This window comes from Xiphophorus couchianus, chromosome 8 (assembly GCF_001444195.1).
Source record: "Xiphophorus couchianus chromosome 8, X_couchianus-1.0, whole genome shotgun sequence".
Taxonomy (NCBI): Eukaryota; Metazoa; Chordata; class Actinopteri; order Cyprinodontiformes; family Poeciliidae; genus Xiphophorus; species Xiphophorus couchianus.
Genome location: NC_040235.1, coordinates 11,744,812 through 11,770,947, shown reverse-complemented (window position 1 = coordinate 11,770,947; position 26,136 = coordinate 11,744,812). Strand labels below are relative to the sequence as shown.

The 26,136-nt window shown below is 39.1% G+C and overlaps 1 protein-coding gene and 1 long non-coding RNA gene across 2 annotated transcripts in view; one reads left to right on the top strand and one right to left on the bottom strand.

Moving 5' to 3' along the window:
* The window catches only part of LOC114149065 (uncharacterized), a 26,352-nt gene extending 9,991 nt beyond the window's left edge, over positions 1-16,361 (bottom strand). The window contains exons 1-3 of the long non-coding RNA XR_003596426.1: positions 16,349-16,361; positions 13,958-13,964; positions 11,224-11,228 (exon numbers count right to left, since the gene is read on the bottom strand). This is a non-coding gene — a long non-coding RNA (uncharacterized LOC114149065). The remainder of the gene's footprint in view (positions 1-11,223; positions 11,229-13,957; positions 13,965-16,348) is intronic.
* On the top strand, positions 11,881-26,128 carry LOC114149060 (ras-GEF domain-containing family member 1B-B-like). Its single transcript, XM_028024617.1, has 14 exons — positions 11,881-12,091; positions 19,035-19,559; positions 19,653-19,775; positions 20,054-20,191; positions 20,430-20,645; positions 20,856-20,930; positions 22,457-22,549; positions 23,354-23,456; positions 23,742-23,821; positions 23,953-24,048; positions 24,134-24,229; positions 24,673-24,796; positions 24,883-24,955; positions 25,045-26,128. The coding sequence occupies exons 2-14, from the start codon at positions 19,041-19,043 to the stop codon at positions 25,076-25,078; spliced, it is 1,770 nt and encodes a 589-aa protein (XP_027880418.1). The 5' UTR covers positions 11,881-12,091; positions 19,035-19,040; the 3' UTR covers positions 25,079-26,128.
* Positions 26,129-26,136: the final 8 nt, after the last annotated feature.

Here is a 26,136-nt window from a genome sequence, read left to right as displayed (position 1 = left end):
CTATGATTACTATACAATCAACCACACAAGAGTAAGCGAAGAGAGCTTCTAAAGGGATTCAAAACGAGAGGTAAACACAGACAGGACCCCTCCCATAACAAACCGTCTCCAAACACATTTGAAGTGGCGGGACTCAGTAGAAGCCAAGCAAACGCAGACGACCGGTAATGTCTGCCGTGACTCGTTAGTGACGCACTATTTGTTGTTGTGCCACGCTGCAGCGCTCTCATTGTGGGAGAGGGGCACTATGTGCACTTGTTGGGGGGGGGGGGGGGGGGGGAACGGGCTGGAGGGAGGGGTTTTGTTGTGAGACAGAGAGAGTGTTCTCTTTTCGTTTCCGTCCTTCCCTGAAAAGGCGACCTCCCACCCCATCAGCCTCCCCACCCGTTTCCTCCCCTCTTCTCCAAAGCTTCTGTTGCTCCTTGTATGGATACACTGTTCCCACAGTGTGCAGGTCAACCCTCAATGACACGCACACAAACCTCACAATTTGCATGCAGACAATAATAATGTTGTACTATACTACGTGTACATAACGTAAACACATGATGAAAGTTGTTTTGGTTTTCCTGGTGCTGTAAAGAATTCATTAAACCTTGATTCAATGCATCATCGCCCAATTTTAATGAATTATTACTAATAACTTTTTTTCATGGCTTTCACAGAAAACCATTCTACAAAAACACAAAGAATACAATTATAGAAGTAGCATACATTGATAAATTAGAGAAAATAAAAACTACTCTATGTATTATAAATTCAGATGGTAACCAATATATAAGAACATTAGTCAGTTCTGCAACCTGATTAAGGTCAAAGGCCCCACAGGTTCACTTCTTTTACAGTTAAACACAAAATTGTTGGGTTTAATTCTTGGCAGATTCAGATTATTGTATTGGAGTGACCCACCACAGCACTGACGTGAATCTGATGGAGAAAGCTAAAGTTAGGGTGATACATCAACAGATTGTCAAAACAGTGGAAATATGCAAAAAGGTGTATTGCCAATAAAGATTTTCCAACATGCAATTTTATTATAAGATTTTATTGAAAAAGTCTAAGCTATGCATATAGAATCAAAACCTTGTCTAGGTATCAAAATGTTAAAAAAAAAAAGTAAATATCAATATTGTTTCCTTTCACTTATTCTGGTTTTGTTTACATGGAAGCCCCCACTTCCTGTGCAATGTCAGCAGGCTAAAAATAAAATGCTTTAAAACTTTTAAACTTGAGAACCTATCAATCAGTAGCTTGGGTCAAATCTTCCAGAAACTGCTCAAATGTAATTGTGTTATTAGTGTTTTTAAGTTTGCTTTTCTTGTTTCTTTCAGAAAATGTGTTTTCAAAGAAGTCAAAGTAAGAATTGTAACTTGGGGTCCTTATAAAGAGTTGAGCAATCACAAATCTTTATGGGATAAGACTTGTAACCCCAGACTGTCTGATTTAAAAAAGGAAATGAAACAGACTTCATAAAAGTAGGAGATTTTCTTTGGCAAAACTCGTTCAAACCCAAGAGCCAAGTCCTGAACTTGGAGTGGCCCTCTGCCCAGAACCCTCACTGACTCAAATTTGTTCTCACATTAAAGTCTGGAAACAAAAAGGGGAAAGGAGACCGAGATCTTAAAAGAAATGTTTAGGGGGAAAAAATGTGGTAAATTAAGCAAGTCAATATCTTTCATAACACCATGTTATGTAAGTGCCTAAAAGGCCTCAAAACCAGTTTGCACCAGAGCAAAATTTAGAATGAAGTTTTTGTGTGACCCGCTGAGCAGAGAGAACACTCTACTTGCTTCCTGTTTGTGTCACATTCAAACCCCTCCTCGCTTGTTTCCTTCCCTCGGGTTTGATTGTGCACCTGCAGCCTCAGAGCAGCACAAACAATCTCAGCTGTTTGCCACTCGAATGGACACTGATTTCATCAGGGCCCCGGCAGCAAACTGTATATGGAAAACAATGCCGCTCCTTGGTGAAAATATGTTTGTTTTTCCACCGACTATTGACACAGTAGACAATAGAAAGTCCAGGATGCCCTTTTATTCCTTTGCATTCTTTGCATTACATGTTGACAGCTTACACTTCGTCACAGTGGTGAATATAGATATTATATCTATCCCATTATGCAGAAGAATGGAAGGAATGTGAACAGATCCTCTAGTCTTAAAAATAAGGACAGTGGGTCAGAGAGGAGAAGAATGACGTGGACAATAATCCAATATATATTTGCTCTCATATTCCTGAGAGCAAATATAAAGAAAACACAAGAATTATGTAAAAATACAATGATAAAATATAATAAGGTTTGATTTAAAGATTTGACGTACATCACTTCATTCCACTACACTGAAAAACGGTCAAACCAAATCTTAAGCTCATAGGCTTAAAAGTCTGGTTTAGTAACTACAGGACCTCAAAATATGTCTGGAGTTGCTCCTCAAGGTCCAATTAGTTATTACTATTTAAATAAAGTAAGCTTACCTACAAAATTTGTGACATATCTGTGACATTTGCATAACTTCAAGCTATTAAAAAATGCTTTTTTGTTTTCATTCTCAGAAACATTTGGAAGTAGATTTCTTTGGGTATTACTGGAAGTGCTTATCTTCAGACTGTCATAATGACTGACCTGAGTTCAAGCCCAGGCTGACCCTGTCCAAACTTGTCTAGTTTTTTCGTTTCTTTTGGCCACAACTTACTAACACAAAAAGCTTTAGAACAAAAGACATTTGATTTCATCATGAAATTCATGCATGAATCATCCAATACTTGAATTAGATTTCATAACTGCACCAAGACGTGACTTAGATCCTGCTTAAAAATGCATCCCCACACCAGTGTTCCCTTCTACAAGGGGGAACACTAGAAGCAAAAAAAATACATTTGATTCGACCAGAACACCTTCTTCCACCTCCTTCTTATTACATTTTGTGAAACCAATTTTACTTCAGCAATTATCCTTAAATTATTATTACCAATAAACTCAGAGCTGTTGATCTCATTAAGCATTAGAAAACTGAATTCATTAAGTGATGAGCTAGTTTCATGTGAAAAAAAAAATTAAGCAATTTAAAAATTGGTCTTTGCTTCTGGACTCATAAGAAATTGGGTTTAAAAGGAGAAATTAACCATGCACACATAATCACTTCAAGAATGGGGCATTCCTAAATATTTTTGTTAGATGCTTTTACCGAAGAATATCATTTATAGATAGACTTTTTATGCTTTAAACTCTTTTTTAGGGCATGGTGCACCTTTCCTACTTTGCTTTTTCCACTTTCTTCCACATTCAACCAAGAACAAAAAGCCAATGATGTCTACAGAATTACTTTATACTTTATCATTCTGAGTAAAACATTGCAATGGTGGAAATTTGACTGGACAATGCCGACAAACCCCTATTTTAATTTGGACATGTAGCAGGAAGCAGAAGCACACACAAGCACACAGCTACACAAATCCATCCCCTCCCACTGGATTCGATGCCACATCTGCAGACAGTGTAGGAGTGGTTTACAGTAAAACCACCGGAGCTACAGAGAAATTACAGAAGTAAATCAAAACACTCTCAGTCTGTGCTCAATCCCAGATGTATCTTTATACTTTTGTTTTTAGCAGGAGCGTGGGCAGCCCACATCCCACCTCAAACCTCTGTTGGCTTAACACTTTATTACTTGGATTGGAGAGACAGCAGAGTGGGCATTTCATGCAGATACAGAGGATGAAACTACACGGAAAGCTGTGACTACACTGTGTCTTTAAAAGAGAAGGTTACATGCATGTGTGTTTCACTGACTCCTTGTAAATATTTACTTTGCATGGACTGTCAGTTTCAATTAGACAGTGAACATGAATGGGAGTGGAGGTATCATTAAGAATGTAAGAGGGCTGGGGAGAGAGAGAGAGATGACAGATGCGGTCTACTCCTTTGTAAAGGTCCTGACTTTTATATTAAATCCACATGATAGCATGAGTTGTATTTTCACACACACACACACACACACACACACACACAAGATTGTGCACATTTCTAAAGAAGTGCAAGTCACAACTATAAAAACAAAAAAAACAAAAAAAAACCTCCCAGTGATTCAGATGTTTTTCATCAGTGGAAAAGCAGTTTGTACTTTTTGGTGGAACCTTTTGGCTGACCTAGTAAATCCTATTTTTTCTTTTTTAGGTGCAGGTTTGCACAAAACGTTCAGCGTTTTTTTTCTCCCCAAAGAGGATGTTAGGTGGGTCTGTCTGTGTGTGTAAATGTGGGCCATGCATGTCAAGTTGTCATATACCTCCCATCCTCAAAGGATATCTGTGTGTGTGACATGGAAGTGAGGGGTGCATGCAGGAAACAGGCCGTCTGTCTTACTATCATCCATCATTGGTGTGCCACGCCAAATCACACACAAAACTGGAAGAAGCACAGTGCCTCGAAAGGTATCCACACAGTTTCTTTTTCTGATTTTGTCAGTGTTAACTGCAAGGATTTTACATAAGATAACCTCACAAAGTAGTGTATATTCAAGGGAAAAACAAACAGTTGAGGAATCCTTAGTTAGGCAAGGTTGCATGCAAATTGTAGATGTTGTACAATTGCTGGGATTATTAGTTAATCTTCTGGTTTGCAACATTTTGCTTTGAACAATGAACTTGTGAAAATGTTCCTTTAGTGTCTGAACAGAATAAATCACTAGGAGAAGTAGATATAATGGTTCATTTAGGTCCTAGAAAAGTTAAGTAATTTGGAAAATGGATTCTGCACTTTAGTTTCCTCTTTTAGTCTGGATTATATAACCAGGTAACCACAGTGGCCGGCCCTTGTTTCCTGTTGTGCTGCGTTATCGTTCTGTAGGAGTGAGAACTCCATCCCTGCCAAGCCAGTGATGAGGAGAAGAAAGGGACAACTGTTTTCATCTGATACTCAAACAGATCCTCTCTGCTGGTTCGATGCCCGCTCGAGGCTGACAGCAGGAGAAAGCACTCGCAGATGACGACTGACGTTTGAAACCTTAGTCACCGATTGCATAACCAAACACCTGCATTTCCCCTATTGTTTCACCATATAAAGGCTACAACATGCTGAAACAGGGATTTTTTTGTGTGTGCTGTGGAGGCTGTATCCATAGTCACCAAACTAACTCATAGACAGAGAATGACATAATAGATTAATGAGGTTTTACAGAAAACAGTTACTTCAACAAAATAAAAACATTGTCTTCATGATTGACTATGGGTTGTTTATTTTAGAAAGTGAGGGATGATAAAGATTCACAGATGTTATTTTTGCAGTCTAAACATCACTAAATTTAATCTGATGCCTTATCAAGGTTGATCAAAACTGATAAAAGTGAAAGACTAAGCTAAAAAAAACAACCATGATCTCAACCCAGTCGAGGCTGCGTGGTGTACATGTTTTCTAGCTGCAGTCTTTCAGTGACCTTTCTGTTCTGCAAAACACAGATTATTGCCCCCATATTGTCTCCAGACAGGGTCAGGGGGCTTCCAGGGGCTGAGTCAGACCTCTTACTGGAAGGCCTGCCTGCGTCACCCATTTTCCTTTTCCCTGTTTCTCTCCTCACCCACACCCCTCTGTTTATCCCACATATCAGGCTTCTGTTTCTCATCACTTGGTTAACATGATGCATAAATATTAGCCAAAATGCAAAGCACCAGTGATCACATTTAATGACATCCTGTATCGCAGATTCTAAATGCAACACTTAGAGGAATTCCTCACAGTAAGAAGCGGTATTGCCAAAGCGCCCCACCCCTCTGCTCTTAAGTCTCATAATAGCCCACTCCCTTCACAATTCTCGGGTTCAACCCCCTCCCTTCTTTCCCCTCTTTTCCTGAACTGTAATGATCTCACACAGCTGTCACTGTGTAATCCCATCCACACTCATGGCAGCATGCATGTCCCCTGCTGCTGGCGGCTTACACCACTTGTTTTGTGTGTCACAATTTCCCTGAAATCCAAAATTCACTGGAAGTCAAAGATTTTTGAATTAAATGTTGCAACTTGTATAATTTTACAGAGAACACTCTTCATCATTTGAACCAATTTTTTTAAAACAAAAAAAAACATTTTCCATTGGAAACAAACATGATTTCACTTGAAATTGCAAAACAGAGTTTGACAATGTTCAGAGCCCTTCTAAATATGCAAATATATTGTTGCGTATGTGCAATTAATTGTTTTGGTCTCAATATAATTCACATTGGCATTGAAATCATTGAGATGCTGGCAACGTATGACTACATTCTTTATGTTTGTGTTGCCATTTTATCCAAACATAAAAATAAAACTTGACTTGTTTCATTGTTATCTTTGAATCTTTTGCAAATTTTTTTTGACAAACTATCACAAAAATGCTCAAATGTAAAACAGAATTATCTCCATTAGGGCACTTCAATAAAATGTAATTATAACCCCGGTTCAAACCAAAAGAGGGACCAATATTATTTAATTGTGGGTGCTTTTCCGAACTATACAAACAATAGATTGGTTGTCAAAGCAGGTACAAAATGTCCCCCAGGCAGATTTTCTGCATGGTTGGTACAAAATGCCCACATGCATGTGGGCAAAAAGCATGTGTACCGAATGAGGACCCTTACTGAGTCAATGAAAAGGAATTTGTTCTCATTGTTATTCCTGATAAAGCTTTGAAGTTTGAAATTGAAAAAATGTCACCAATAAATTTGAGCATCAGAATATCCCATAATTAATCTTAAGGGAAGATCATAGTTTTTATACTAAAACCTTTTGGCATTACTTTATACTTAAATGTCTTTGTGACAAAGAAAAGAAGACATTTACTATTAGGGTGTGAAAATTTTGGTTATTCCCAGAAAGACTCTACTTTAACCAGGAAACAGGTTTTTAGGTCAAAGCCGTTATTTCAAGCATTTCTCTGAGATTTTTGCTGCATTTCAGTCGCAAGTTTTGTGAGTTGATCCAAACCTTTTATGTTCTTTTAAAAGTGGTGGAAATTGGCCACCACCATGGACCAAAATTTTATCAACCCATCAAATTTGGAGAGTTTAATATTTGAAAAAGAGGTCAACATTATGAGTAGAAAATAAAATGAAGAAATATGTGTCTTTAAAGCCACGATGAATATTCTATTGTGGAAAACACCAACATTTTTCAAGAAGAACCAAGGAATTAACATAAATTTTAACTTTTTTTATTCATATTGAGAAGAATATGGTCAATTCCTAGCTGGGTATTAACCAGTAAAAGATATACTTATTGTACCTTGCATATTTATGTCATCAGAACATCAATGCATAACAAATGTAATTAAATGTCATCCTGATTTAAGGTGACACCTCAGCCCACCAGAAACCTGCTTCCACTGAAGAGGTCATGGTTACACCTTGTTGGGCAAGACACTACTTAACTAGTCTACTGTCAACAGCAAATATTTGGTGAAAGCCCATCTTTTATAAATGCAGGTAATGCCAAACAAAAAGAGTGTGATGTCATATCCAGTAGATAACAATCCAAACAGATGTTGAAGATATGATGGCGTGAGTTGGGTTCTTTCACATTTACAATAGCAGCTTTGACTTCATTTGTAACAGGAAATCTTCATCAACACTTTTGGCAGCCGGCGATGTGAACCATTCACCAAAGGAGACAAGTCTTTAAAAGTATTCATAGAGCCTGTCGAACATCAATTACTACCAGTGAAAGATGCAAGTGCCTGCACGTCTCTGCCTGCATTGGAGTGCTTTTGTCTCAGAGTGCTTCAGATCCATGAATAGATGACCACAGCCGGAAGCTGTGTGCTAAGGGTGCCTGGCGTGGGAGCGTAGGAGTCGGATTATTGAAATGAGAAGACCCCGCAGCCCCAAACGAGTCAGAAATCAGCTATTTTTGCCTGAATGGTGATGTGTCAGAATGTAAGAGGCGTCTGTGATCAGAGAAACCGAGTGCCGCCTACAACCTCAGAACCTGGGTATGCTGCAAGACTAAATCAGTGTTTATGTAATTTGACATTTATGCAAGGGAGAAAAGGATCTGCCTGGATGAGGTGGATGGTGGTAATTGAGGGGGAGGGTGTATGTGCAGCCATCTTGCTTTAATTGCCATGCATTGAGTGAAATTAGAACGTGGGAAGGAGCGTTATATATATATTTACAGTATGCTCTAAACATTTAGAAAAGCAGATGAGGTGTATGAAATGTGTTTGTATAGTCATACTAAGTGAAAGTTCAATCTGTCCAACTTCACTGGTATCTACATGGACATGCCATAAAAACACCAGTAAAAAATGTAAATGTATTTCTGTTGTTTTCCAAGAATGTTGTTGCCATGATCTCCTGAATGTCTCTCTAATTCAGGCAAAACTTTGTTATAAGTTGAATGACGTCTCTTAGGTTGTGGGATGATGAAATCCTTTTGGTTCCCTGGGAGTAGGGATTATACTCCCACTGAGAGTCAACAACTAAGATTACATATTTACACAAATCAGGTGCAATTAAATGGCTTAGGAGAGCTGCAGCATAAGCAATTTACTGGCAAGGACCACGCCACAACACAGATTAAAAGATTTCTGGGAGAGATTTGTGGATGTTGTTGGAGAAGCAAATTTGATGGAATCTGGAGAATTGCTGCTGGAGATGGAGACTCAGAGAGGTGCTTCTGCCTCAGCACATTGACTCCTAGAGGCCAAATAAGGACCCTCCCAGATGTTAGGGCAGGGGTGAACAAATATGTCAAGAAGGTGAGAGGTTACAGAAAATGAGGGATGAAAGAAGTAGTGATGAGAGCGATGACAGAGGTATGAATGAAAGATGGAGGCAACGAGGGATGAAAGAATGGAATCCTTTGCTACATTCTTCTCCTTATTTGCTGTTATTTAAATTTGTAACCTTTTCCTTTGGTTTTTATCTCTTCATAGAAGCTATATCACGTCTGGCGTTCTGTTTAGTTGTGGCACCTTCCTCCTGCAATAGATGACTCACTTGGTCCTGTATTTCAGTGTTTCTAGACATGTTTATTGGCTGAGGTTTGGTTGTGACTAACTAACTTTTAAAACCAGCTCAGAGATCATCTGTTTAGTTGCATCTTTCTCCAAGATGAAGTCACTAAAGGAGCTGCCACTGCCATGAACTTCTTACTTTTCTCTAACGTAAAAGTGCTTTTTTGTACCGTGCCTGGAGATGGCATGTGTTGTGAATTGGCACTATTTAAATGAACTGAATTGAGTTAAATGAGGTGCTGAAAGAATTAATCATATAAGGAAAAGGAGGTAGTGATGCAAGTTGAAGGATGCTGGGATGAAGAAAGAAGGAGTACATGAAGCATGATGAAGAAAGCACGGATAAGGAATTAAAAGAACCACTTGAAATGTGTGAGATGAATGTAAGAGGTGTGGATGGTGGATGAAGTAGTGAAGAAATAGATGAGGAAAGAAGAAGGTAGAAATGAGGAGTGACGCAGGTAGGAAGGAAGAATGAGAGATGAAGGATCTATGGATGAGGCAGATATGAATGAAGGATGAAAGGATAAACAAGGTAGGAATGATGGATGAGGAACCAGGGCTAACAGATGACGACAGTAGCTCAATGGGAAAATGGATGGGGGATGATAGAGATTTGGATGAAGGGTGAGGGCTTAATGAGGTCTAGATAGGGGACGAATGAGGCAGGAATATAAGATGAATAATGAAGGGATAGTGGATTAATGAGAATAGGATAGGGGACGAATGAGGTAGGAATTTAGGGCGCTTCAGGTTGGGAAAGGGGACGAATGAGGTTGGGATGATGGATAAGAGTTGAAAGATTGACAAGGGTTGAAAAAGAAACATCTGGTAGTAGCAGAAGGTGGACAGTGCTTTGCAGGAGAGTTGAGTATAAAAGACAAATAAATGCAACCACACCTTTAATTACCCAGACTGCAGGGTAGTTAGATGGGTGGTTGAGGCGTGGCCCTGCTGCTAAACCATATTCCATTTGTCTGACTGGGTTTAAGGAGTTCTCAGAGCACATGTTGTGGGAAAGTGATCAAATAAAGTAAAAAATAAAACGTGTTTACAATCCCACAATCGTAAACATTTTTGATGAAAAGTAGAATCAAGATACCCAAAAGGTTGTAAATTTTCTTTAAAATCTTTTATGTTGGAGTTTAAAACCATAATGAATCCCTCTTTCAATTGCACCTCTGCTCATCAAGGACACAATTTCTAATATAGACATCAAAAGTAGAAACTTTTTGTTGCCAATTAGTATATTAATTGAGATATCTTGCCCACACATTGCAATCCTGTTAAATTTTTATTGGAAAAATGAGGGGCCCAAAAGAAACCCCCATTAAAGCAGGTTCACTATAACAAGACAAATTAAATTGTAGTGTAGTTTATGAGCTGCATTTTTAGCAACTGATTGTTATCAAAAACTAAACCTTCAGATCTATATAATTCCTTGTACCACCACATCATATCTCAGTCTGTGAGACAACAAACAAAATGTTGAATGGCCCCAAATATGTACATAAATGGGCCAACTTGTGTCAGATATGTGCACAAGAAGTCAAAGACTCAAAGCCTTAAATCTACACACTGGTTCTTTAAAACAACATGCAGGCATTCGCATGGGGTAATCTGCTCAAACCACAGGTTCAATTTGAGCTTCATTCAGGTTGGGTGAGTGCAAGCTGGTCTTGACGTTTTCAGCTGTTTCAGATTAGAGTGGAGGTAAGTGGTGTCAATATGAATAAAAATTATTTCAGGTACAGTGTATGAGCTGTGGGGCTACACCAAGAAATAGTTCAACATAACTTTGAATAGTTTGACATAAGTAAAGATCTGTCATAGAAAGATGGAGTCTTTTAAATGAATAGAGTTCTGAAAATTAGCACATTTGCCTTTTTAACAGCTGCTCCACTGATTGCAAAGTTCAGAAGTAAAGAGCACCTATATGCAGAAAATTGCTTCAAAAAACCTGTGCTGAAATCTGGATGCAACTCACTGCATTAGCAACACTGCAGAAGACAGTGAGGGAAAACCAATGGTCATCTAAGGTCTGTTGAATAGAGACCGTAATGTTTTAACACCTCTTCATGAACTTTTACACAGATTTTTTTTTTTTTTTGACCTGGTCAAGGCAAAACTACAAGATTTACAGCTGTAATTTCAGTAAAACATGGTCCTCACTTTCAGGTAGTTCCATGAAAAGACTATTAGTATTGCGAAGTACAATTAGAGATTAAATAAAATGAACCACGAAGACTTATGATGAAACATGTGTAAAGCATATACTGGTATTATAATTTGTATTTCAGTCTATCTACAGTATTTACCATATCTTATTGATAGGGTGGAGTTTTGTTTCTGTTTTTGTCTTGTTCTCTTCTGAATGTTAATATGTTTAAAAATGTTGGTTCATGAAAATGGAAAATTAATAAAAACAGTTTTGAAAAAAGTGTTTTTATTCCACAAAGTTCTCAGGGGGGGGCTACATACAATCCACATTACTTTGAAATATTTATTTTGTAAACATCTTTATACTTCTGTTTTACAGTTATGCAGTAGTTTTTGATGGTCTGTCTCTTTATAGACTGCTTCATTTACAGCCTTTTGACTCGTAAGCCACCGAGACCAACACACATCCACACACACGCACGCATTCCTGGGTGGAAACCTTACACCTTCCATATTTCAGCTCTCCAACAAAAACACCAGCTCCTCTTGCAAGCCCTGAAAACACAGAACCAACCGAGAAGAGACTCAGCCAATCAGAATCTTTGTAGATTTCGATTTTTGTGCCAGGTCTTCACGTATTGGTCCGTGTATTCCTTTGAGGCTGCCGCCCCTGTCCGCTGATTGGCTAGTTTTCCCGGCTCTAGTGAAGTCATTTGAATACGTTTCGCTTTGTGGGGCTCAGTCAACACAGCCCTGCTGGTTCAAATAATTGACTCAAATATCAGGAGCGGAGACACACAATGAAGGAGACTGCCATACGGACACATTGCTGATAGACTTTGTGATCTTTTTAGCGATAGTGTGGAAGATACTATATATAGTTTAGATAGACATATTTCTTATTCAAGTTAAAGCGCTTTTATTCGGACTTTGAGCGCCATAAGTAAGAGGTAAGTTTTTTTTCCCCTTTTTGCTTAAGCGTTATGTCTACATTTAGCTGCACCTACAGCATAATAGTTTTCACTTGAATTGTTTTTTCTTAGACAGTGTACTTGCACACATTTAAATGACATTAAGTATCACTAAAAGACTGAGCATCCTAAAACCAGCGTGATACCAACATGTTTCTAACAGTTTTTGGTTCTTTGAAAGACAAATGCAAAGTTTAACTTCTCTAGGTGATAATAACAACGTCCAATTTCTTCCCTGTGGAGTCGCTGCATTTGTTGTTGTTATTGTTTACCGCCCATGTGAGTTTATAATTAGGCTGGCAGTCAGATAGAAGCAAACATTACTCACCCAGCACCTGTGGTTGCACAGCATGGTTTCTCTAGAGTCAGCCTCTACTTTTTTTTAACTGTGTTATGACTCAGTAAGAAGCTCATAATGTGGAACAGGCGTGTGGTCTGCTGTGTGTGAGAGAAACTTACAGATTTTGAGTGTGTGTGTGTGTCTCTGTAGGGAAAGAATGGGGAAATGTGTGTGAAGCTTGATGTTTGGCCAGACTGTTTTTTTTTTTTTTTTTTTTTTTTTTAAAGGCTTTATTCCTCCCTTCATTGGCTGTAATCTGGCAGCTTCAAGCACCTAACAAGCATTTTTGCTCCAGGCAGCATAACTACCATCTCAAATTATTGGTTAACCTTAGATATTGTTACTACAGAAGCGAGAATATCAGATTTGAAAATATTGATATAAAGTTACAATGTTCCATGTAGTAATTGGTGAAGTTTTGTGATTTTATGTAATTCGCGGTGAAATTAAATGAAAAGATAAGTGTTTTTAATTTGTTTGAATTTACCCTGCCAAAAGTTGCAGAAAAACAGTACAATCTATAAAATACAGGATTCCAGTTTTATGTAATGTTTATTTTAATGTAAAGACTTAAGCAAAAATGAAAATAGAATGAAGTAAGTAATACTCCTCAAGTACGTATTGTGTAGAATATTTGAGCTTTTCTGGCAATGTGCAGAAACAGGTGGGAGAGGGTCTGTGCTGTGTGTGTGGTCCATACTGTAAACAAAACTCTGGTCACAACAGATCTCATTAAAAGAAGTAGGAACGGTATTATGGAAAATTTCAACAAGCTTTTAAAAACCTCTGTGACAAACGGTCTAAGGCGTTCCTACAGTCTTGAAAAGTCTAGAAAAATACAGAATTTGAATGTTTTCAGACACTATTGATTATTCTATTATCTAACAGATAAAAAAGAAACGATCCTCCTGTCTGGGTAAAGGGCATTTTACACTGATTTATACTGGATGCTGTCCTCTGTTTTTAGTTTGAGATAACTTATTGTCCAGTTCATTATTTGTTTTGGTTTTTAAGCTTTTTTAGATTTCCAAAAAAAAAAATCAATGAAATGAAATGAAATGACCACACTGGTAAATGTGAAGCAAATGTTATGGTTTGTTGAACATACAAGCCCCAACCAAATGGATGTTTTGAACCCAAATGGCAAGAAAGTTAGAGAAATCCCAGCAGAAAGCTAGATTTCTTTCTAATTATTTTTAGGAGCTCTGAATTAGGTTTGTAGACAACAGAAACTGTGTGTGTGAGAGCTTAGAGCCTTGCAGCTAAGGAGATAAATTGTCTTTATCCTTTTTTGTCTCTGGGTTAATACTGTACTAGCCTACCAAATGATCCAAGCAGCAGGTGTGTTTGTGACACCAACCTGAAACCACAAAGTATCCCTTGCTTCAATGCTCTGCTGGTCAACCTGTTTATCCGTGAATCTGGTTTGGGCTCTGGTTCCTTTATCAGATTGTTGTAATGGTCACTGGGTCTGCCTAAAGTGGCTGCAGGATCCCCCTCCTGACCCACACGCTTCCTCAAGCGTTTGTTTGGGCTCTGGGCTGTTTCCTCGTTATTTTAGTAGAGCACTTTTCCCGCTACGTGAATGACGTGGGAAAGCTGCATGATGAATTGGCTGTGAGTTACCAGGGCTGTTAAAGCAACGTTCAGTAACGCTCAAACACACAAATGTGTTAAGTGGAAGTAAGTGGTTGATTGTGTTGTTCAACTGGCATGAGGAAAATGCTAAAATATGCCTGCTTCTGTGAAGCTCACTTTATTTTGTGTTTATGTTGTGTTAGAACTAAAAATGCACTCTTTATTGATCGCTACCAATTTTTGGCTTTGCTTGAGGATAGAACTACTGTGCATCCAGTCACAAGTTCCTAACCTTTATTTGATTGTAATGAAACTAGAATTAGTTTACTAATGAACATGCTACTTGATTATGTGTTTAAAGACAGAAAAAGGTGGGAGTTTTCACTTTATGCATAACAGATTTCATCCATCTGTACTGAACTTTTTCTAAAATTTACTGTATATTTTAATGTTTGTTTTAAAAGACTGCATTGAAAATGTGTGTCTTTTCAATTAAAAGTGGGCTTTTATTAAACCAGAAGTTTAATAAAAATATAGAAAAAGCCAGAATGTCAATATCCAACCTGCCAATAAAAGAAAAAAAAGGCTGATTTTGATCACTTTCTGATTATTTAGTGCATCAGTTGTTAGAATGAAACCAAAACCTTGTAAGGTTACTCCTGATTTTAACTTTTTAACTTAATTCAACAGAGTTACAGCGAGTGAAAACCCAAAATCAGGAGTAGCAGGAAGAACTTGCTAAACTAGTAAATGTATGAGTTTTGACCTCTGAGCTTTTCTTTTGACCTTATAACAAAGATGGTGGCTGAGATCTATTCTTGCTTTCATTTTCTTCTCAAAATAGCTTCATTTAGCAGTTTTGTTGGCTCTACTTAGATCTCATTAGATATACATATGAATCTGTTAGTGGTTGAGAGCACATCTGGGTGTAACCAAAAGTATTTAAATGAAAATTAATCACATCACTTTGCACTTTAGTCTTTCTTTGCATAACCTGAATGTCACCCATGACAGACAGTGTGATACTAGAGAAATTTCAACGTGAAACTTTAGCTCCCTTCTGTTTTCTGGATACTTGAGCAGCACATGTAAAAACCTTTCATTTGCAATATGGATGACAAAGGATTCATGTGATCTAAGTCCAGGTTAACAAGTCTGACTTAGGAATGTCCTTCAGTCTTGAATGCATTCCTTGCTCACACCTTATACCTGTTGTTGTCTTATTGGTGTCAAAGTACGTGAGGTGCAGAGTTCAGCAGAGATAGCAGCTCTACGTTGGCCTGTTCCACTCTGACAAACTGTTTTACAGCTACTCTTATCAGATGCAGGTTGTTCCTTCAGTCCCAGAAACCTCCCAAATGTTCGGTGTGTGTTAACCTATGCTTCATGCTGGACTTCAGCCTATAACGTGCACAGGTTTCTATTGTACTAATAAAACTGTATTCTGCTTTCAGATAAGCATCCAGACTTTATAGAGCTTCACAAGTGGTTAAAAGGATGAGAGTTGCTTTTTCATTTGAATTTGACTGGAAGTCTTGGGAATATCTGTGCAAACAGTTTTTTGTTTTTGTTTTTGGTCAGCATGTACAGTCAATTTGCTTGGAATAAGCACAAGTCAGAATGACCGAGCTAGCCGCAGACTGTTTGCATGCTATTTTTCATGAGTGCAAAGTTTTGCTGTCGGTCAGTGCTGTGTGTGCATAAATGTGAAACCTCAACGTTTGTTTTGCACAATTTTTGGAGTTGCTGCTGTCTGTCCTTGAGGTTTGCGAAACGCTTAAGTCAACATGTTGGTCTGGAGGTACTCCTCTTCCGAAGAGCACACAGACATTTACATTTGCACCTAAACATTGAGAGTAGATTCTGACTTTCTGGCTCAAACTAAGGTTTACTCGTACGACTGATTGAAAAGTGATCCTAGAAGCCAGAGTGTGTGAAAGCTGCTGTGTGTGTCCAATGTGCTCTGATCTCTTCTGATCTCCTCCTGGGGGTTTTTGTGTTTTTGTTAATGCCATGACAGGAGAGATAATGCCTCTATTGTTGTAGAACCCCCACCATCTCGTTGGTCTCAGCAACGCACTGTGCTTGTTTTGAAACCACGCTGAATGTGGAAACCGTAAAGATGGTGCATCAGAAGAAAAAGGTGTGCAAAACATTAGGAAAACAACAAAAAGCACATAACTGTTTGAATCAATCAAAACTGGCTTCAAAAAGCATGCTAACTATTTTAGATCTGTGTGGAGAAATTTAGTGAGAAAGTAGCTTTTGACTAGATGTCGATTTTTAGCTTGAGGATTGCTGACTGACTGGTCTGAAACTCTGAATTCCAGTTTGTTTTCTATCAGTAAAAACAAAATTCTGGTATCAATGCAGCTACCTAGAGAAGAAGATTCTTTCAGTATCGATGTGGAAAATGTACTTCTTATGAAAGAGAGCAAGAATTCCAGCTGATAACAGGAAGGCTGAACAAACCAAAGTGATGTTGTTTTCAAAATATGTGTGTAATGGGGCACACTCTATTTGGAAATGTTGGAAATTTTTGGGAAATCTCCATCTTCTGCTGCTTAATGCTAACCATGCTAACCACAGAGATGCTAAGACAGTTGAAAATGTTATTTTTTCGTCTTTATTTAAAATGTACTCAACATTAATTTTAACAGCAAACTTTGTGAGATCGCCTCTGCTTCAAAAATATAAATAATTAATGTGTGACTGTGGCAGGAAGTTATAAGAATACAGAAAAATCAGAATTGTTTTCAGTCAATATCGACAGATCAAAGATTTACAGAAAAAAAAGGTAATCGGAAATTTCCCACAAAACAATGATTGGTGCGTTTCCAGTACTAGAGGAAAGGTTTTCTGCATTTCTGTCTACCCACATCAAACCGACCCATAAGGCTGCAGTTTCAAAGTTTGAGCGAATGCAAACAATCCCCTTTAATATGAAGCTATTTTCCCGATGCCATTTTTAATCCGTCCGAAAGGGAATCCAACCTATGATTTAGAAAGAGTGCAATTTCAGCACCGCAGCGTGGAAGCCACAACAACCCAAAACGGGGTCAACTATTCAGGAAGTGGGTCTGGAAAAATCGCCACTGGTTTCAAATTCCGAGACGTGTTACCCCTCTGAAAACATAAACACAGAGACGCAGAGGAAATATTAGTCATTGGACTGTTATCTCAACTTTTAGCGTTTTTGACTTTGTTTTTCGGTAAAAACGCTGTGATCTTTTAACCGAGTCAGAAGGTTAACAGCAGGCTGAGATCACAGAACATAGAGTTGGACAGGCCTCCTCGGGCAGGATGCCAGAAGCTGCGGTATCCTTGTGACTGTGTGTGTGTTTGCATGTTTGCATTGCTCCTCCCGTCTTGCATTTGTGTGTGACTTGTGCATACGAGTCTGGATTATACTGGCATCGGGGCAAGGCGCCACGGTGGACGAGGGTGTGTGAGAGAGTGTGTAAGATGTTGGCTGAAACAGACTCCACAGTTGGCGCAGGAATGGACAAACAAAACTCTGCTGGATTCCTGCGGGGTTTTCTGGCACACGCATGTGTGTGTGCCAAACGTTCCAGACGTATATGCATGCGATTCATGGACAGTAGCAGAATAAAGATGGCTCCAGTGCTAACGCACACTCCACTGGAGATCTGGGATCAGCTTACCGACCTCAGATCCAATTATTTTAACTGTTAAGACAGAATATCATTGCTGACTTGAGAGATCATCCATTTGTCATGATGTTTTCCGCCCACATGCTGCACTACTGCCAACAAGTTCACTTCAAGAATGTTGTAAAAGATACAGTGAAATAGGGTGGAGCAGACATTTCTTACAAGCTCATTTGTAAAATTCCCAACAAATCGACTCGTTGGAGAAACATTTCCAAAAAAGATGGATTTATAAGGCGTTGATAGCACCAAATAACAAATAGAGGAGATCTAAAATTGAAGGATTAGGTGCGATTATCGTCACAGACACTTGCTGAGTCTCAGCTTTGAGAGACAGAGTGAGATACTTTCACAATAGCTGAATGCAGTTTAAACATCAACCGCATTCCCAGGGAATGAGGTGGACAGGGATACTATAACACCAGGAAATCTACAGCACTGCAGGAGATATAGCTTTGTCTTCATGTTGACTGAAGGATAGTCTGCTAACTACAAAAGTAATACATTAAATAAAGCTGGATTAAATGATGTGGTGAGAACGTGTCATTATAACTCTGCCTTACTGCAATTAAGCCAGTCTTAAACCTAAAAGCCCCATAATTTAAAACAGTAGCAGTGGCTTTTGAGGAAATGGTTCACCATAAAAAAGAAATATGATGGTTTTGGATAAAAAGGGAATTAGTTGATGTAAATGTGCTTCATTCAATACCTCTTTGAAACTTGTCTGGTTCTGCTTATATTGATTATGGATATTTTACACTGAAACAGTGTTTGAAAATGACTGCTAATGATTCTTTTGAAATATACTCCACCCTTCCACCGACAACATATCCACAAATTGGAAAAAAATAGGGCGCGGACTTTACACAGCTTCACAATGCAGGGTTAGTTCCCCTTTTTGCTCATGTATTTCTAACATAGCATAGAAAGTGTGAGAATAGATGTTTTTTTAAGTTGATTTTACAACATGGTTCTAAAAACAAAAACTCTCTAAACATATCTGGGGCTGAAAATGCACATATGAAATTTAATTTATCATCTTTAATTTAATTCAATTCAATTATTTTCTTTTTTATAGCTCCATTTTACAACAAATGTGACCTCAATGCTCTTTAACCACCCGTAGGGTGTTTTCACACCTGATAGCTCGATACACTCTGTTCAGTTGGTGACCAAGATTGCAACATTTGTTAAATTTTCAGCTGTTGTGGTTCCTGAGCAAGCATGTGGTGAAAGTGGAAAGTAACCCCTGCTTTACATCAGCAGATCCATGCTCAGTATGAGCGCCCACCTCTAACATCTTCATATTTGTGTTTCTTCTTTTCTTCTAAAGGTGATCATGCCCCCAACAACCCCTTACGCAGGAAAGTTCAACTCCTGTCCGTCGTACGGCAACAACAACCACGTTCAGCCTCCGAGCCCGTACCACAGCGGCTCTGCTCCGAAACTGTCCAGAGACAACATCTACAACGGCCCCTACTCCCCGACCGAAAACCCTTACGATGTGCCGCAGCCTCACAGCGCGTATCGAACCACCTCCGTCTCCTCTGGGAGTGTCAAGGAGCACCATTACGGCAGCAGCTGTACCATTTCGGAGAACCCGTACTCCTCGCCACAGCCCCACAGCCCTCGCCAGCACAGCACTTCCTGTCCGGGCCGAGCGTACCGCCACACGAGCAGCAGCTGCAGCAGTGAACACTCCTGCCGGAACAACGGGGCTGCAGCGAAAGCTCGGCTCTACGGTCACGGCGTCGCCACCAGCTATGGAGAGATGTGTTACCATGACAACAGCTTGGTTTCAGCTTCTCTTGAGGCGCTGATCCAGCATCTGGTTCCCACTGTGGATTATTACCCTGATGTATGTAGCCGTTCCACTTTTTTAAGGATTATGCAGTAAATTTTGTGGTTGTTGTAAAAGAATCCTAACTTATTTCTGCTTCCTGATCTTCAGAGGTCATATGTCTTCACCTTCCTGCTGAGTTCACGCCTCTTCCTGCACCCATATGAGCTCATGACCTGGGTTTGTCACTTGTGTGTGGAGCAGCAGCGATCCGGAGATGCCCTGCTGGATAAGGTGGGTGGACCTCCACACACACACACATAGGCACAGACATGTGCAGGTGTATTTATTTCACGCGCTGTCACTTTCACTTAGTCCCACACAATTTCACTCCCACTGACAAACCCACAAATCCAGGGGAATAAAGAAAGAAAGAGATCTCACTGCAGTGCAGCAGAGATTTATGCCAAATCCAGACACCAGAAAGAAGAAGTCATATTCACACATAACATATTTTAAATGATCGTCATGACGTCATTAGACTGACTCTGTACCGTCTGCAAAATGTTCAGATCCGTTTCCGTGAGGTGGCGCCGAAACTGGTGCAGCTGCTGACGGAGTGGACGGAAACCTTTCCATACGACTTCAGAGACGACCGCATGATGCGATGCCTGAAGGACATGACGCTCCACGTGGCGCGAGGGGATGAGGTAAGCATCCAACCAGCCATCCACCCAACCATCCATCAAACCATCCAACCATCAATCTATCCATCCACCCACCAATCCACCCAACCATCCATCCCACCAACCACTCATTCATCCACCCGTCTTGTGTTTCTTCTATTCATCCAGCCATCAGCTATTCTATCCATCCATCTATCTGTAGGAACCACACCTAGATTAGTGTCATTATTTAGTTCATTTGTGTCTTCATGTGTGTCTCTAGTATTCTTGGCGGGCCATGCAGCAGATGACCCAGCGTCTCATCAAGCGCCTGTCTGCCCTCGGTCAGTACGAGGAAGCCGTAGCTGCGCTCAACGCTGCGGCGCAGGAACGTCCGGCTTCGCTGAAGACCAAACAGGCTTCAGCTCAAAGGGCCGACATACTGAGCGTGTGCGACGATCCTTTCATCCTCGCTCAGCAGCTGACACACATTGAACTGGTAAGAGGTCAGATAACTAACCTCTTACCAGTTAAATAAGAATTAGGTTACTTTTAGCAGTTCTGTTTTAGGGCTCGGTGCCAGACGGTCACTCTTGTGTTTTATCAGTTTTTAACACAGCAGACACACAAAGTAATTAGAATAAATATATCATCTTTTACATCACCTGTCATTTTTTCTGACTTTTCTCTGCCTGACGTTTGCCTTTAGGACAGACTGAGCTTCATTGGTCCTGAGGAGTTTATTCAGTCTTTTGCGATGAAGGATCCTCTGGAAAACCACAAGGTAAAGCTGAATGGAAACATTTTATGCACAAGTTAGTTTTAATTTGTGAAATGGAAGGAAAAAAAATACAGATTAAATTTTCTAGTTTGGGTTCATCAAATCAAATCCAGATAAAATACATTAAAGCTTGTATTTGAAGGTAATAAAATGTACTAAAGGTTGGGTATATTTTTGCAAGATATTGAGTCGTGGTGTGCTTCTGACCAAATATTTCACACAAGTGTGATTTCTCATCCAGTCTTGTTAAATTTTCACATATTTTAGCCCAGACAGCCCAGAGCAGTTTCCTTTTGTTTTTAGTTTCAGCATGAGGCAATGATAGGTTAGGGTTAGGGCTGCTTTATTCTCAAGAAAGCTTGAAAACACAGCAAAATAACCTGTTTATAATTATCTACATCAAAGTCCCGACCTAGACGAACCACACATTGTTGTTATTTTTAAGCCGTTTGATTTGATTTTTGATTTTTGATTGTGTTCTGGGCCTGCTTTGAGTGTTGTGGTCATCTCCAGTTTGAGTTTATTTGCCACAGAAACCACATGAAAGAGTCTTGCGGCAGATAGAAGGGGACTTGTTCGGCTTTCTGCTTTATTTTTATCTGAGCTCTTGAAAACGTCTGGAAGAGAACAAAAAGAGCCTTTGCTGTGTGTGTCTCAGTTCATCGGAGAGAAGGTTCTTTTCCAACTGAGAGATCCTAGAAATCAGCTGAAGGGTCGTTCTCAGTCGGCGTTTGCCGCTGCTGTGCTCCCACCTGCTTTGCTGCAGTTATATAAGAGCCACTTTGTGTAAAAGAGCAGTTGAGTCACTAAAAAAGGGGTCCTGAGGTGTAGAGAGGGGGAAGTTTGGAGTGGAGTGGGATGCCGGTGTTGTGTAAGCTTTTAGTGGAGCCTCAAACCTCTGGGATTGCATCATCACGGCCGAGTCCAGTTTATTTATACGCAGCTTTTATAATGTTTATTTATGTAAGAGGACCTTTGGAAAACAGGTTTGCCACATTAGAAACCACGTGTTTAATGGAAAAGCCAGGGGACCCAGAAAGCATATGTACGTAAAAAGAGACGCGTCAGAGTGTGACGGTGGCAGATTGTGTGGGTGTGAAAAGCCGACAGGTTCTATTAAGGAAGAAAGTTGTGGAAGAGCAGCAGCTTTCTTTGTCACATTTATGGGAAAACTTAAGAAATAAGCAGATGTAGCACATCATATGAGAATTTAACCAAGGAATCTCATTTTTTCAAACTCTGTCAACATGATACTTAAATTAGCAAGCAAGCAAATATAAAACAGCAGCAGTGAAAAGAAGCAGCTAAAAATCTCACATTTTTCCTTTTTTCCAATGTAGCTACTCTGTAGTTGTTATTCTGACAAAATAAAATGAAGTACTAAAACAAATTCATTGCCACTAAAGTTAGTTTAGTATTTATGCAGGCATTACTTGGTGTGGTTCTGGAAGAGTTTCTACCTAGTCCTTCTTTAAATGTTTACTAACAGTTCATTGGTTTTGCGTCTTTCTCTTCTGTTCCTCCTCCAGGGTTTCTTCCGGAAATGTAAAACCAGTAACCTGGAGGCCTACGTCAGCTGGTTCAACAGGCTCAGCTACTTGGTGGCAACAGAGATCTGCATGGTATGTTTCACACAAACAAGCAAATTAGTTGTTGGAGAACAATCTCTAATTCTTATAGTTGCATCATTTTAATGTAAATAGAAAAATATAAACTAAAAAAACATATATGTTACCATTTCTGGGGTTTAAGAGGTACCAATTGCCAAATCAAACTTAATTCAGCCAAAACTATACAAAATGTACATACATTTTTAAATTTTTAAGATAAAAACACTTATCTCTGTAAATATGCTTTACCCAAAGCTCCTCAAGTGGCAAAGTTTTAGCTTCACCTGGTTCATATTTACTAAAGTAATTTTATTATTTAAAAAAGGAATATAATTTTTGCATCCTTCAATGTATTCATGACATGGTATAAAAAAGGCTTACATGATTAAATGAAAAAATATGAAAATGTACCCATTTCTTTTTTTATCCGATTAAACGTCAGAATAATTGATGACTGAAATAATCACTAGTTTCTTCCCTAAGGCACTTATTAGAAAACAATCAACCATGATGTGTTGTGCATTTCTCTTCCTCCAGACATTAAACACAGTGAAAATCAAAAGCATCTGTAGCTGATTGATGGATTTATTGATCTATTGATGAAACTTCTGGTTTGTTGGTGTTTGTTCAAACAAACAAACGTTAAAACAATACTGAAACCACTTCTTTGAAACTTAAATAACCAAAACAACTTTCCTTTGCCCAACAAAGGAAAGTATATGCATGTAAACATGCTGAAAATTTAAATGGAGATTAAGCTTTTCATATATTTAGAAGCAGATTTGAATTCTTTTTCTTTATTTTTTTTTATTCAAGCCAGCGAAGAAGAAACACCGAGCGCGGATCATAGAGTTCTTCATCGATGTGGCTCAGGAGTGTTTCAACATCGGCAACTTTAACTCTCTCATGGCAATCATCAGTGAGTATTTGATCCGTTTTTATCAAGAATCTGTACCAGTGTCCTGTAATTTTTGGTTATTTTTGGTGTAAAATATGGCAAGGAGGAAAAACAAAAAGTCAGCCGTTATTCCCTTGGTGTCTTTGTGGAGCAGAGCCACTGAATTGACTAAAGCCAACAAATGCAGTGCCAGCTGGAGTTTAGGCTGACTTTAATCAGTTTAGGGAAGTCTAAACTCAGTTAGCGGAGGCCTGGAGCTCTGCAGGCTGCGCTTTGTCTCTAAACACTTTCTCCTGTGTCTCTCAGCTGGGATGAACATGAGTCCGGTCGCCAGACTGAAGAAAACCTGGAATAAAGTCAACACAGACAAGTTTGAAATCCTGGAGGTCAGAATTATTCACACACACGTCAGCAGTTCGCAGATTAGACGCTCTAGTTTTCAGCTCAGCTGTGGATCTTAGAACCGTCAGCATGGTTTTGTTGTCTGTTGATGTTCGATGTGTGTGATCTCATCCAGCACCAGATGGACCCGTCTAGTAACTTCAGCAACTACCGCACTGCGCTCCGCGGTGCCACCCAGAGGTCCGAGACCGCACATAGCAGCCAGGAGAAGGTGAGGGAGCCCGGAGCGTGCTGCTCATTGAAAAAGAAAAACCTTCTTCTTCTACATTTAAAATAACTAAATCTCCTTCCTGCAGATTGTGATTCCATTCTTCAGCCTCCTCATTAAAGACATCTACTTCCTGAATGAAGGCTGCGCAAACAGGCTGTCAAACGGACACATCAACTTTGAGGTCAGTTCAAAGTATTTTTCAAAATAAAAACTGGAGAAGTGACTTTCTCATGCAGACCAACAGCCCCCCCTTGTGGACGAGCTCTTGAATCACACAAGAAACAGTCTATAGTTTCTAGTGCAAATATAAGACAAAACTAACTTATAAGAAACTTCAGTAAGAAGTAGGAGGTTGTTTTAAGACAATCTCTTAATGTTTATGGAAAAAGTACTTGCTATAAATGAAATAATCTGCCAGTGAAATAAGACATTTTAACTTATAATATGGGAGTTATTTTTCTTTCTTATTAATTTTCAAAAACACTGAGAATTCTGATCATTTGTGTCTGGAAATCCTCAGAATTTGAACCTTTAAAATGTGTGGAAACTGGACAGATTTCCTGGCCTTAGAAACCTTAATACATGCATATCATCATGATTATTGTTTTTGCGACATTTTTACAGAAATTGTGGGAGCTGGCGAAGCAAGTGAGCGAGTTCCTGGTTTGGCGCCAGGTAATTTGTCCATTCGACAGAGACCGTCGCATTCTTCAGTATCTGGTCACCACGTCCGTTTACACTGAAGACGGTCAGTACAAATTAGAGCACTTTCACATCAACTATCGAATTTGTAAGCCATGGGGAAATGAAACTGAGTTTGTGTTATTGTTGCAGAGCTGCACCTGGCCTCCTATGAGAGCGAAGGACCAGAAAACAACATGGAGAAAGACAGCCGCAGGTCTCTGAGGTGGGTGAAGGAACATTTTGATAAATAATTCACATAGGGAAATAAGCCAACATGGAAAATAATAACCTTTTCTTTGTTTTATCTTCCAGATCTTCCCTTCTCCATCGAGAAAACCGCTCTTAAGAAGTTTTCTCTACTTGATACTTTCGATTTATATTCCCAAGGCCAAAGTTTACATTCTGGATCTAAGCATGCTCCTGCAGAACAATGGATGCAGCTTAAGCATCATCAACAATAAAGAAGTTCGTTTCAACCCTTTGGGACTACAAAGAGTGCCAGTAATTTTACATAAAGAAAACTTAAGTGCCAGAAACATAACTCCATCGTGAAGCTAGGATTTTTGAAGAAAAAAACTAAAAGCATCTAAACACACTAAAAGAACAACAGGCAAAAATGTGCATGGATTTGTATTCCTAAGTACCAGTAAATGGACGTTCAACATGTTTACAGCTGCTAAATAAGAATTATGGACAGAAAGAGCCATGATGGATTAATTGTGTCATAAATTACAGCGTATAAGTTGCTTGTACGCGGCTCTACCCTCAAATCATCCATCTGAATTTGGACAGTAAAGTCATGTGATAAGTATTATCAGCATTTAAGTAATGTGCGATGTGGCTCCATGTAAAGCTACATTATGTAAGTAACAGCAGCATCATGCAAACAAAATGCACCTGAGTGTGTGTCCCTGTGCTGGGTATCATAGTATTCTGCGACTCCAGCTCATGTGAGTCACTGTATCCTTTCTAATCATGTTGTATTTTGTATCAGAAGCTTAAAAAGTGTTTTTGTTTTCTTTTACTCACCATGAGTTTCACGATGAGCTTGTTGCAGGTTGGCTGGCTCTGTGATGTAAGCTTTTACACCAGTTCATGTATTATGTTAAAACAAGTATTTGTTTAGAGTGAAGTAAAACCTGTATGTGTGTATAGAGATGATCCAGCCTCTCTTATCCGCTTGTAGATTTGTGAGAGAACCTGTAATATCCAGCTTTGAGTGAAAGTGATGATGCATTTTTCATGTTTTTAAAAGGCACACCGTCTATGTGTCATTTTGTTATATATTTTTTTAAAGATTCTTGTGCATCTTTTATGTCATCAGGGGGTACTTGTATGAAAGATTTTTTTTTTGTGAAAGAGACATTTTCTCTTTTGAATGAACAGAATATCAATATTTGGTTT

Coding starts and splice junctions, on each gene's coding strand:
- LOC114149060 (XM_028024617.1), top strand. CDS start 19,041: ATGCCCCCAACAACCCCTTACGCAGGAAAGTTCAACTCCTGTCCGTCG. Junction 19,776..20,053: donor GAGATGCCCTGCTGGATAAG/GTGGGTGGACCT, acceptor CAAAATGTTCAG/ATCCGTTTCCGTGAGGTGGC. Junction 24,230..24,672: donor ACGGACACATCAACTTTGAG/GTCAGTTCAAAG, acceptor ACATTTTTACAG/AAATTGTGGGAGCTGGCGAA.